Here is a 14109-nt window from a genome sequence, read left to right as displayed (position 1 = left end):
GCCCTGCGTAAGGCAGGCAGAAGTGATGAGTGATTATCGCAGTCTGATTCATCAGGTGCGGTATCTCAGAAACAAAACTATGTACAAACCACACAGTCTGAGACAAGATGTTGGAATAGTGGAAAACTATTTCACCATAATTGGTTGAAAGGCAAGAAAGCTAGAAGAATGCCTGCAATCAGATAAAATAGAGCTGCAGAAAACTGATCGGGGCAAAATCGTCTCAGAATCGATAAGTCAGAGTTAGAGAAAGGCTCCCCCAGCAGCTAAAAACGCACTTTTATTTTCACTCAGCTAAACACCAAGGTGTAAACTGCAATTCTAGCACAAGAAAATATTTCAAAATGATTCAGAGATACTGTACTAAATGTATATTGTCAAACACTAAAGCAAGGATAAAACACAATCTGGCCAGTTTGACTGATTTATGTGTACCTTGTCTTGTTGCTGGAGCTTCTTAAGCTCCTCGAGCACAAAGTCCACTTGTTTGGAGGTGGTCAGTGAGGCGATGTTGCCATTGAGGTTCTTGCAGTAATGCTGAGCGTTATCGTAGCTCTCGCGGCTGGAGTTGATCCTCAAACAGGCATCACCCACCTGGCTCCAACCCTCACTGCACTGCTGAGCTGGAAGATCGAAAGAGCATGGGTCAAGGGCCAAGAAAACATCGCTTTACTTTAACATTAACAGGGAAAACTACTTTGACATTATTTGTATTGTGTCATAAGCTAAAAACTACATAATTAACTATGGAATAATATTAGTTAAGTACTGCTCAACGGGGAGAACCATAATCCAAGAAAAATGAAAACAGAGAACTTAGAAGGCATAACAAACCACAGGGGGCTAAAGATTTAGGGTTTAACGTGTGTGTGTGTGTGTTTGTGTGGATGTCACTGATTTTGTTTGAGCGTAATTTGCACCCATTTGCTCGGTGTGCATTTTGTTTGTGCAATCAGCGGCTCCCTTTCAGGAATCAGAAATCCACACCCACATGCACACACACAGGGATATTATTTTCAGCTCCCACTGCACTCCCCTTAGGCGACAGGGCTTGGTGAACTGAAAATTATGGATAAAGTGACAGCACTATCTCTTCAGATTCAGCCAGCGTCAACATCAACAACACGATGGGTGGGTGTGGGGGGTAGATGGTGAGAGGTAAGCTAAATACACTGCCAGACCTCATAAACAACATTGGGATGACATCTTGAAAATACATCTCTGCAAATCCCTGATACTGGGTTTAACCGTACAAGCAGCGGCAGAAGAAGTAAACTTGGTAGGGAGTCATTAACATCTGCGAAAATTTGATTAATCAAATAGGCTTCCCTTCAGGTCTGAATGTCAGTGCACTTATTTGACGCAGTAAATACAATCACCAAGTTACAAGTGCTGTTGAGTATTCACACTAATCAGCATCTCTACATTAGGTTTAAGTTTTAAGACATAACTGCATTTATCTTGCATCTTCCACAGTCTCCCACATGCTTGCCTGGAAATTACCAAAAATCCTCTGCCATGCATGTGTGATAACCAAATCCGAAGCTTCTGTTTAATAAGGTGGCGTCTTCATGTGCACGGAAAGCTTACCGGGCAAAGCGTGGCACTGCGAGTGATTCTGATCCCACTGACAGTTGAGATTCAATGAGCAGCTCTTGCAGTTGGCAAGCTTGCTGCACACCTGCTCGTTCCGCACAGGACACTCAGTGAAGTTCTTCACATTCTGCAGCGGCAGAGAAAAGAATCAGGAGAGGAAGTGTCATTTTATGACAGAGCCCCAAGGACCGCCATGTTAAAATGTCTAAATTAACAGCATTAAATAGAATCTTTAAGATATTTTTTTTCTCTATAAATAGTTCCCCACTTCATTATATAGATACAAGGAAGCCGTCTTACTGGTGTTTGCTCTGTTGGTGCTTTTTCAGCATTAATATTGAAATTTAACAAAATTTACAGCTTGGTGTGTTGTTCACACGATCCAAGTTTTTATCCTTCAGTTTAAATCAGTTAAATGTATTTACTTAATTAGTCAGGGCAGTGCCAGTGCACTGCACCCATATGTTTTATGGATATAGTCTGCCAACTAAACCCACTGTGGTTACTTCTGGTTCAAAATGTTTAACACAAAATGCTACTAATGAATTCTCAAAAATGCAGATTTCAGAAACCAACGGGTGACGTCATGGTGGCTGTGTCCATCTTTTATATACAGTCCATGTGCAAAGGCTTTTTCTACCTTAAGCAATGAGGTGATGTTTCTATGTAGTCCTGAATACCACAACATTATCATACGAATGTCCTCAACTCACAAAACCTCTATTAAAAAGCGCATGTGTCCTTGTGTGCACGTTTGGCAGCTTCAGGGAGTTGAACACAAGATCAGCAGTGCACTGCTGCCCCCTGTTGGAACACTTACAGAGGTACAGTTGCTGAAGGCTGAGATGCATTTCTTATCATCACACCACTGGCACCCCTTGGTGTTTGCTGTACAGCTGGCACAGTCTGAGAACCTGTAGCACCACTCGTCCATTGTAACTACAAAGAGATGAGAGGGAGAGTGACAAGAGTGCATGAGTCAGTCTGTAAATACGGGCAAAATACAAATTCTAGAAAGAAGGCAGTTTCAACAACAAAAAATAAAGCAGTGACGAGAAAGTGAAAAGAGGCTGGAAAAGTTCTGCGGTCTTTCTCACCAGCTTTAGGTGGACAAAATGGGGCAGGAGTCAGGCTGCCATTAGCCATTCTGACTTCCCAGGGGAGACAACGGCCTCTGCTCCAGATGCAACGGACCCCTGGCCCAGCCTTCACGCAACCCTCCTCTGCCAAGAAGGCTTGGCAGCTCGGAGGTCGGTAAACAAGCACATCATTGAGCAGCACACTGGAGAAGCCCCCAAACACGTACATGGACCTGAGCAAGATGAAAGAAAACAATGTTAAAAAAAAAAAAAAGTGTAAACTATAGCCAACAAATTAAGATAAACTGGACTTTTTTTGTTTTTTAATTATGGAGTATTTTTTGTATTCTGCCATGCTCAAATTGATAAACATAATTATCTAATCTTTCTCTTTTTTTAAGCAAGTCAGTTTATTACATTGTTATTGCTGTGATATTGAGCAGTTCTTTATTATCTACACCAATTTTCAAATTTATGGTCAAAAATTAAGCTTTTAATGCTCACAAAGAGACCCAGTCATCCACTCTAAAGATAAATTAGTGCTGAGACCACAGTGGAATATTTTAAATTACTACTACTGGGCAAAACTGGGCATTTTCTATGAAACAAAACAGGATTACACCACAGAGAGGGCTTTCAAACCTGATTTCACAATCAATCTGGGTGATCTACATAGAAATTCCAATGGAAACACTCACCCATTGCTAACCACAGCAGAGTGACCGAAGCGGTTGACATCCCTGTGCAGGTCTGGCTTGGGCAGAAGCGTCCACTCATCACAGGCTGAGGAAAACAAGGTGTACATGACTATTTAGGATTTGCTGTGTGATTAACAGTTAACATAGCGGATGGATGTGTTTGTACTTCTGATTTTATGTGAAACAGAGAGATACATTTAAAAATAAATAAATAAAGCACTATTTAACAACAATAGGATTCTCACCGATGTCGTAGGCGAGGAAGTCAGCAGAGAAGCATTTGGCCCCGTTGCTGAGGGATGTGTCGTTGTGCGTGTTGCCTCCAAATACGAGCAGAGTGCCGCTGAGGAGCACAGCTGAATGCAAATACCGTGGAAAGCCGCTTTCTCTCAGAATGAACCTGGAGCATGTGCATGACAAGCGTGTCAAGGACAACCGTGCCAAGGAGATGTGCAACTCCCACGGTGTCACATATAGTCTGGAATGCATAATGAAACAACGAGAGCAGCACGACTGTGTCTATTTACCATGTCCGCGTGTTCACGTCGTATCGGTAGAGGTCATCGACGAGGCCGTATTTGTTGGCGGGCAGAGCTTTATAGCCGCCATGAACGTAGATGCTGCCACTGCCGCTGTCATACGTGCTGCTGTGGCCGTAGCCTCCCTGGGGAATGGCACCTTTGGTCTCAGGCACCAACCACATGTTGGACCCTAAAAAGAAAATATATGAAGAAATTTTTAATAGGGAAAAAAAATATATACAATTAGATCTCTCCTAGTGGAATCGAAGCAGACAGCTGGGCTCTTGTATCTTGATACTTCAAACACATTTTTTTCAGGGATGGTTTACATAGCTGCTGTTTATACTTTTTTATTGTTTTCACTGAAAAAAAAAGAAATAAAACAGGACACTTTGACTCTGCTATCCAAAAATTCAGTCATGAAATATGGTGTTTTTGGATTCACAAAGTATTTGCTGGCAGGTTTTAAATTACAAAAAAAAAAGAAAAGAAGAAGTCTACAATTATGAGTGGGTACCATCCATTGCAGTTTGGAAGCACAGCCGTACTGGGTTTGCTTGCCAAGGCTTTTAAATTTATCTCTGTGCAAAGGGAAAGCTATAGAGAGCTGATAGAGAAGCAGAAACAAAATGTGAAAGAGTCTGCACTTGAAAGCTGTGACTCACTCAGGTTGTACTCCTGAACATTGCTGATATAGCTGTAGATGGGGGAGTAGCCAAAGATGACGAGCATGATAGTCTCGCCGCTGTCCAGCGGGACGCAGTGGGCCGAGTGTCCTTCCACGGCGTATATCTGAGCTTGGGCCGGTGGGCCGACCACAGGGTTTCTCCGCTGCCATGTCCGATTGGGTACATTGAAGACCCACAGCTCGTCCGTCACATTTTCCCAGCCGGCTTCCAGTTTTCCACCAAACATGTAGATATCATCCTAAACACAGGACGGCATTTTTTTTAGTAAGCTAAAGGACGTACTCATCTCTAAACGTGCCATAAACGTGCCTCTAGGACAAGCCTGCGTTTTCTTTAAACTCGATAATTAAGTTGTTCTCTTCCTGTTGTTTTAAAATAGTTCTGTGTTTGGAATATGTTACAACATTCAGTTACTCAAAGAAATAAGCAGTTCCTGTTTGAAAGCAACCTTTTCTTTTCTGAAACCACATTTGATTGCTTTTGTTCCACTTCTCCCAAATCTTCCTCCCTCCCAGTCACTGTTGTGGTTTTCTAAGTCTGTGTGTGTTTACCTGGCAGGCAGCAAGTGAGTGGCCGTATCTTGGCACGGGGCCACTATTGATGGGAACTGTGTTCCAAATGCCACTCTCAAGGTTGTAGCTGCAGAGTAAAGAAACAGAATTTTACACTTTAAATGCACCTCCAACACACCAAAGAGGGGGAAAAAAAGCCCTACACATATTCACTTTTTGTCCCACTGTGGCTTCATAACATGCCTGCAATGATTCATCGATCAATAACGCTATGATAAAAAAAAATCCTTAAGGTAAATTTTTTTGCTTTGATGCTTAGTTTAAATTTCCGTGCAAGTGCGAGTGTTTCACCCACATAGACCTGCAATAGAAATGCATCTAGAAGCATGTGTGTGAATACAAAATTAAAACAGCATGAAGCCCAGGTAGGCTACAGGTTTTAAACAAAAAGACTGATAACAGCAGCACTGAAGATGATGCTGTCAGGGTTTAACGTGGAGCAGTCTCTCTACATACAACCCACAAGGAGTGAAGAGGCGGAGCTCTTACTGAGATTGTGAGCTCAGGTGGAATAAAACATTTTTATCACGTCCAGAACAACAGCGTTTATTCCTGTAATCACCATCAAACGCTGGCCTAAATCCTTCATCAAACCACCTGATCAACAACCTCAGACGAGAAGAAAAGCAAACTTTGTAGCTGCTGCACCCACCGCTCTGTGTTTTACACAACAATGTACAGTAAAGCTACAGACATTACATTCAAATTTGCAGATAAACTATTAACTTAGCTGATGCGATTAAATTAAGCAACTCGCTGAAAGATGACGGCAGCCTTCCCACTTTATATTGCAGAGATACCTGCAGCAAGCAGGGGTGAATATAAAGGGGGCCATGGGGTGTTTCAAGGCTTTCATTATATAATTTTTCAGAAATTGAAATTATTATTATGAAATTATTGCTGTCAGCATTCATTTCGTTAATACGACGTTAACGCCATAACTGCGTTAACGCGGCAAATCCCCGTTAGCAAGTTAACGAGGATAGCTCTATGCGAGGGCTGCATGGCGTCAACGCATTAGCATGGTTAGCTCATTAACGCGTTAGCGGCGTGCAGCCCTCTCACGGGGCCGCGTTAACTCGCTAACGGGGATTTGCCGCGTTAATGCAGTTATGCCATTAACGTCATATTAACGAGATTAACGCTGACAGCACTAAATGACATAATATAAAAAAATTCTTAATTGCATTGTATTATTATTTAAAATATAAAAATACAAGTTTACATTAATCTACACTATTATAGTGTCTTGTTTTCTAATATAAGTTTACCTCAAGGTCTTTAGATTTAATCGAGCTGAACATTTTGCTGTGCTAAAAATCTAGCAGGCTGACAAATGCATGCATTACTGTTGGCTGCCATTAACATCCAAAAAAAAAAAAAAAAAAAAAAAAAACACACAAAAAAAAAAAAAAAAAAAAAAAAAAAAAAAAAAAAAAAACACACACCTGGTCACATCATCACACATTAGCAATTTTAAAAAGGCACTCCAGGAGCAACAGGAATCATAACACCTGGTGATGAACAAACACTGAGCAGATGGTGAGAGCTTGTCTGAGCAACAAAGATGAACCATCAGCTAAACTGCGAGAGAACTCTGAGCGTGTGCCATATTTCTCCGTTTTTACAGAAGTAGTCCCAAAGAAATTTAAGATGCTGGAGGTGGAGGAAAAGAGGAAAACCACAGAGAAGATTTGTGGATATAGTGAAGGAGGACATGCAGAGAGTTGGTGTGACAGAGGAGGAGGCCGCTAGGGATAGGGAGAGAAGGAAGGAGGAGGAAGATGATCTGCTGTGGCAAAAGAAAAAGAAATCCCAAAGAAATTTGAATAGATCTTTTTTTCCTGTGCCAAGTACAGCACATACACAACAATCTGAGGCAAGACATAACACGTTAAAAGTATACAGGGTAAAATAAATAAATGCATAAAAAGCAAATAGAATATGAACTTTCATTTTAACTGCAAACCTTTCACATGCTAAACCAGCATACAGACACCTAAACCACAGTCACCACTCGATAATTTCAAACAACTTCTGCATAACTGGGACAAAACACACTGCAGCTGTTCTCAATAAGAAGCTGGTGAATAAAGTATAAGATATTCTCTAATGTCTCAGAGTGAAGGGGAATAACTAAAATAGAGCAGCAGCGATCCACAGCATATCGTTACAAGGCAGAGGCGTAAAGCAGTGCCCCTTGACACCCCTGTATTCCGCAAACTCTTCCACACCACCATCCAAGTACTTTAAATATTACATTCTCAATTTGGCCTTCGTGAGAGCAGCACATACACCATCGCAACGTAAGTCACGGACACCTAAACTCATCTGCAATTTTTGTCACGGAATAAAAGGAAATCTTTGTTTAGCCATACATTGTGTGTGAGCAAAAACCTAAATAAGCAATGGTGGTTTTTCTATTCAGAAACACATCAACAACATACAAAGTGAGAATGCTGCTCGAGGAAAAACCTCTACTTACTTAAGAATCATCTGGAATGAGCTGTAGTTGAAAGTGTATCCCCCCACCACCCACATGACCTTTTCTTGCACCACAGCCATATGGGAGGCTCTGGCGAGTGATGTGCCGAAGGGCTTGACGCTGGGGAGGACCCAGAAAGATTCTGTTGACGGTACGGTCAGCGAACAGTCTGGGCCTGCAGGGACGTACAGGAAAAAGCAAGAAAATTATAGCTCAGGACAAAAAAAGGAATAATAAACACCAACGCTCATATGTACAAAAATCCCCAAATAATTAATATTAGAGTTTCCTTTATATCTGCTCCATGGCAACTTAATATTTACATAATGCAATTCTTCATTAGCACCTGACAGCTACTTTCATAATTACTCACTGAAACTTTAAAAAGGAAACAGGCTGCTCTCAAACCTCAAAACCCATAAACAGGAGAATGCAATTCAACAAACATGACAGGCAGAGAGAAGTAAACATGTTAGACTGTGCAAGTGGAAGTCATGGCAAAAAAAACAGAGAAGACCTCTGCTAATGAGTCTGTCAAGTTTCATCATGCCAAAGAATTTTGTTTCCTCCAGCTCGAGGCGCATAATAATGCACCGTCACAGGCCTGATCAGCATGTTGCCAATCAGCATTACAGTACGACACAACACATCTGTTTATGTTTGTCAGCTCACACATTACAGCTTACAACATAAAACCACCGCAGCCTTGCAGACCGCAGCGCACATGGGAGGAGTCCATCTTTAGTACACCTGATTACAAAATAAGTTGAGAGATGGTGTGATATAAGCTTTTGTTTTGGAAAAAAATTAATTTTGTGTATGCTGCTTCGGAAATATGCCACAGGGTTAGATCAGAGTGAGTAGAGCTGTTCCAAATGACCTTAAGAGGTTTTTTAGCATCTGCAAAAGATCTGCAGTTTGCTCCCACCTTGCCAGCTGTCATTGCAGACACAAAGCTTCTCCCCTGTGAGGTCGCAGTAGCCGTGGTCGGGGCTGCCGCAGTTGTTTCTGCAATAAGGGATGTCACAGGCTTCGCCTTTCCAGTACTTGTCGCATTCACAGTACACTCTGCTGGCAGCTGAGTTCCCAGGTGTGCACTTCCCGTGGCCGGAGCAGTTATTGGGACAAGAGTTGATCCTGGACAAATATGATTTGGATTAGTACTCCAACACAGACTGAGGATGACTGAGGGGTGTTATCAGTTAGTGGAATAAAAAGACTGGAGAGACATAAAAACTGTTTAGCATGTCACTAGAAAAACAGCTATAAGGACACAAAAGCCTGAAAAGAGTTTGCTGTCATCTATAATTAGAAAGACACCTAATCATTAGAATTGTGACGCCGATAATTACTCACAAGGTAAGTACTTACGAGTAAAATATTTCAAATCCTGTGAGGTTATAGGCAGCATCGCTGAAAAAGTGTAATAGTGCGTAGCCTGAAGTCGTCTCAACCTCAGGAACCGTCTCATTACCTCGTATCTCGGGCACGATGAGACCGCTGTAGAGAAATGCAAAAAAGCATCTGTATTACTTTCTCGAAATTTGCACCATTTCTAAATTGCAAGAAGAAATTGGTAACTCTCTGCAGTTGACTTGAACTTCTTGTTGCGCGTGTCTGACTAAACAAACACAGAAGAAAAGTCTGGAGACCATGACTCCAAAATTTTAACAAATTTTTTTCATGACTTTATTTCATTTATTCTTTCATTTTACAAACCAATACTGATTTGTTAAAAGTACACACATTGGTTACAATGTGACAGAAGAGTAAAAGTATTTCATCTGTATCGAGGAATAAAGTAAGACGAAAGCAACTCACCTGAAAACAGCAACTAGAGGAGCATATATCGAGTCTCCATCATAGACATACATGTGGTCCCAGCTACATTCTGTGGCAAAGTGGTTGAATCTTAAGCGAAGAACCGCATTTGGACTGAAGAAGAGAAATAACAATAGAATCACGGTTCAGGTTTTAATGGAGGGTAACTAGATTACTGTTTTTTTTAAGTGCTTTTCAGTCTTATTGACCACTCAAATCACATTAATACATATTTATAATGACTTTCTCTTTTCTTGGCAAACAACCCATCATCTTTCATCATTTCCTACACACTCACTAATATGGGTTGGGTTGAGTTCAATATCTTACTGAAGGACACTTCGACACACAGTTGACCCTACGATTAGTGAACGCCTCATTAAATCTCCTGAGTCACGGTGTAGTGATGAGCAGCATGTAAATTTATCACAAGTGTTTAGATCAAGGACTGTTAAACGTTTCATTGCCAGTGACCCTGCACAGGGAAGATGCTTTTCCAAGAAGCCTATCTTGGTTATAATATTACTTTAGTTGGCTTTGGCCCAACATTATCTGACACAGTGGCCTGACTCAACTATTTCATCAAGCTCGCCACATAGTTAGCTGTCTAACAAGCCCAGTTACAGCAGCAATAACGCCTGGTTACACCCTGAGAGAAGTGAGTAATTTCAATATAGTATGATGTGTCACAATTCACAGTTTCCATTGCTCTAAGGAGGAAATAAAAGAAATAAACTTTTCTTTTTCTTTTAAACCACAGAAAATTGGCATACATGTTCCAAAATAATCCCCAAATTATTCTGAGGACCCAATGGCTATGGTTTATGGGTACAGGGTAATCTTGGGAATATAGCTTGAGAACCAGCGCTACTTCAAGATGCTCAAAAATGTTTCTTTTTCTTTAAACAGATACCACTGCATGATTTTTTTCCGTTTCTCTCGAACCATCTTAGTGAATATAAACTGTTTATTGCAATCATGGTTTCCTGTCTGCCCTGGAGCAGCCGCTGTTGCCATGACAATAAATAGCATCAACATGTAAGGTAAAGGTTATTCTTTTCTCTGAATGATGATCCTTATTAAACATATTGAACTTTCAAAATGCCAGAGCCAGCCAGCTTTACACTACATAACGTAAACAACAAAAGCATACCCGTCGCCATAGAGATGCTGATGAGCTTCAATTAACTGCATTAATCAGTTTGCACTACATAATAAATTCTGCATACTCAGCTTCTACACAACACAATGATTTACATAAATACTTACTAGCCCTCTATGAGCCAGGTGCACTTGGTTTTGTACTTGTAGTTGATGGGACCATCTGTGAGGTATCCTGAGGGTTCTGTCAACCTGGAAGATCACAACATTAAAACAGCACAGTTATATTTGGTTAAATTCAAGTATTTGTGGGGAAGAAAAAAAGATTTCTGACTGGTATGTGCGTCAGTCACCCTATCACTTTTAAACAGATTTTCAAGGCTGACAGAGAAGTTATATGCGATTCTGAAAAGATATTAAGTTGTAATATCAATCAAATATTTTGTATGCAGATAGGTCTATTGGTGTTTCTCTAAAAAGATGTCTTGTCTGTGTTTGTCTCTGCCCATAAATGTTGACATGGGTGTCCAAACACAGCACAACACACAGCATTCATATCCAAAGGTTCAATTTAAGACCCCAGAAAATAACTGTCTCCCCAAAAAAAGTCCCAGTCAACCAAAACATCCAATCACTTGTCTCCTGAGAAGGTCCCAAACAAATTAGCAGTGTGTCACAATGATAGATGACTTCTTAATGGCCATACATCACTGTCCCATATCAAAAGAAATATGAGTTAAATCGCCCCCCCAACCCCCCCTATATTTTGGTTAGATTTTTCCACGATAACTGACTAAAGATTGGTTGTAATTCATAAAGACAAAATGAAGTGTATAAGCTTCAGATAATAATGCATCATAAAAGCAGACATTAGGGTAAAGATATGGCTGAGGTGTATTTACAGTCTTATAAATAACTCCTGAAGGTGAACACTAACATCAAGTTAACTATCAAACAGTTTTGGCCGTGTTTGAGCGTATCCAGGGAAACACTAGTCTGCCCTTCAGCGTATCAAGAGTCTGTGTGCTTTTTATCAACGACACAGCACTAGCAAGAAATTAATCTGCAATCCACCTTCAAGAAAGGAATTCAAACTTGTTGGTGCTAGGCGGCAACGTGTAAATGTTCCTATTCCTAATGATAACAGAGTCTAAAAGATAAAGATTCATTACAGTTTGTGTGTCTGCTGCTGATGGGAGGTTACTCCCTGACAGCATGCCTGATGACAACTTATAGCAAACCCAGGGCACATTGAAAGAGGGGTAATTACTGTGATCGAGGTACTTCTGTTCCACAGAGTGCTCCTTAAGTGTGCCAAAAGGTCATTATAAGCGTCTGTCAAGATGAACATCGTTATTATTATATAGTGCGAACATTTTAATCTTTCCTCGTTTTGTCACTTTGTCTCTGCCTCCTTCCTTTAGTACTTTGCACACAAGCCTCGACTTAGTGCCCTTATTACTATATAGCCTTGATAACTTCCTGTGCAGATCAGCAGAGGAACAACAGCTGATAAATATATCAGTCACATCCTCAGTTGGATTTTAGTTAAAGCTAGGTGATGACAGATGTTTCCTCGCATCCACTGCGGGCTCCGCCTTCAGAAAAATAAAACCCAGTTGTACTCATTTGTTTAAAGACTGTATCTGGAATCCATATCAGCAAGCGAGGCGCAAAGTCAATAATGGCATGGTACAGTCATGCTTTTCTACCTCATGCTCTCATGTGCTGACTTAACTCAACATGGCAAAGGCAACATACCTCCTTACACACCCCCCCCCCGGGAGAGAACATCACAAATATTAAAAGGCATGAAGACATTTAAGATCAAACATTTGACAGCATTTGTATAAATAAACATCTATGAACTTTACACTTGGAGGGTGCAATGATAAATAATAAATGCATGGGTTTTCTATTACCAAAGCTGGACCTCTTTAAAGTTAATAAAACTGAAGTGAGTTTGCCTGTGGCGTGCAATCACTTTCTCATCAATACCCCCAAAAAGTTGAGTGAACACAGGTGTGTTTGTCCAGTTAAACGATCCCCCCCCCCCGACACTGCTGTTTAAAGGATAAACAGCAGGTAGACTGGGTCAAAGTGGATCCTAACCCTACTTTTTGTATAAACAGATTCATAAACAATCAGAGACATTTAATTTTAAGGGCACTTACTTGAACCTCCCCTGGCAGTGCTGGCACTGGTCTCCTACCCATCCCCGGTCGCAGACGCAGGAACCATTGATACATTTTCCAGAGAGGCAGTTCTTTTCGCACGCTTTCGCCGGGGATGCATGAGTGACCAGTACGAAGTAAAACAAAACGTAGACCACCAAGTATCTACTGATACCTCGCAAATCGCTGTGGATGGACAGCTTGGATCCAAAAATAAAGAGTTTAGGTTTACAGTTTCCCCCAGGATCCATTTTCCCCCCGTTTCTCCACCGAAAACCGGGGCCTTGAGGTCTACTTTGGGAGAAAGCTTCGGATATTTAGGATGTTTTGATTATAACGAAAAAGTCCTGCATATTCGCTGAGTGATGTGCATACTTAAATGAAGGGCTTTAGCTAAGCCTGCTTAAAAAGATTTGGGAGAAATATGGCTAAGAAGTCGCAATGTTTGCTAAGTGTTTACAAAAGCTGCTTGGTTAACCGCATGCATAGATTTGGAGTGGGAGGAATTCCCTTCACCCTACTTCTTGTTGGAAGAACCTAGCTAAAAAGCCGACCATCGATTAAAGCTATTCAAGTAGCTTAGTCGATTAATACTGTGACAAGTTAAATTTGTTAGCATATGTAGCTTATTGGCTGTCTAGCCTCTGCTCGGTAATCTAACGTTACTGCATTGATTCAATACCATTCTCTCCCAAATGCCATTTGAGCAGCCATTTTAATGCGTAAACAATCCCACGGACTGAAAAAGGGATGCACACTTTAACATACGGCAGTCCTTCCACAGGTCGTAACACTTTTCCCGGATATTTTCCACAGACGAACAAAGAGGTTGTAGCGTGTTAAGCCCAGGACCCGGAGAGCAGGCTGCCGCAGTGAACATGGATGTGGTGACTGCGATGTGGAAACAGCAGAGCTATTCTTGCCGACCGGAGAGAGCGCTGGGTAAACACTTTGAACTGTTGTTGGTCCTGTTAGTCTATTCCCAAAACGACTGCAGCATCCTTAGACGTATATTTCCTTGGCGACACTGTTTGGTGTTGTGTCCTTGTACTCCAGTGGGGGGGAAACCACGCCGTTGCTCTGAAAACATGACAAGAACTACAGCTGCGATGGATTTGCTAGCGCAGCGACACTAGACAGTTCCTCAGGTTAAAGAAAAACCAAACACAGCCTGCGCATGCGCACGGGAATAGAGTTCATTTAAAGGTAGAGTGTCGGAAATCTTTGGGACTAGGCTATGCGGCAATTAAATTCTATTAACTTTATAAGGTCAAGCAAACTGTTGAGTCCCGCTCACATATTATTTATTCTTAAAGCATCTCACAGGCAGAAGCCACTAACTTACGGAACAGCTGTCACGTGATCATAATCAC

The 14109-nt window shown here is 41.3% G+C and overlaps 1 protein-coding gene across 1 annotated transcript in view; it reads right to left on the bottom strand.

Annotated features, from left to right (window-relative positions):
* atrnl1b (attractin-like 1b) overlaps positions 1–13899 on the bottom strand; it is a 79059-nt gene extending 65160 nt beyond the window's left edge. Inside the window, exons 1-15 of the mRNA XM_031751895.2 lie at positions 12737–13899; positions 10731–10814; positions 9462–9575; positions 9012–9140; positions 8569–8777; positions 7641–7815; positions 5135–5222; positions 4560–4821; positions 3901–4084; positions 3619–3773; positions 3374–3458; positions 2694–2908; positions 2417–2535; positions 1591–1723; positions 436–623 (exon numbers count right to left, since the gene is read on the bottom strand). Of these exons, the coding sequence (XP_031607755.1) occupies positions 436–623; positions 1591–1723; positions 2417–2535; positions 2694–2908; positions 3374–3458; positions 3619–3773; positions 3901–4084; positions 4560–4821; positions 5135–5222; positions 7641–7815; positions 8569–8777; positions 9012–9140; positions 9462–9575; positions 10731–10814; positions 12737–12987 (2391 nt within the window). The 5' untranslated portion in view covers positions 12988–13899. The remainder of the gene's footprint in view (positions 1–435; positions 624–1590; positions 1724–2416; positions 2536–2693; positions 2909–3373; positions 3459–3618; positions 3774–3900; positions 4085–4559; positions 4822–5134; positions 5223–7640; positions 7816–8568; positions 8778–9011; positions 9141–9461; positions 9576–10730; positions 10815–12736) is intronic.
* Between the last annotated feature and the right edge of the window lie 210 nt (positions 13900–14109).

This window comes from Oreochromis aureus, linkage group 8 (assembly GCF_013358895.1).
Source record: "Oreochromis aureus strain Israel breed Guangdong linkage group 8, ZZ_aureus, whole genome shotgun sequence".
NCBI lineage: Eukaryota > Metazoa > Chordata > Actinopteri > Cichliformes > Cichlidae > Oreochromis > Oreochromis aureus.
The sequence above is the reverse complement of the archived record's forward strand: the minus strand, read 5'-3'. Positions and strand labels throughout refer to the sequence as shown.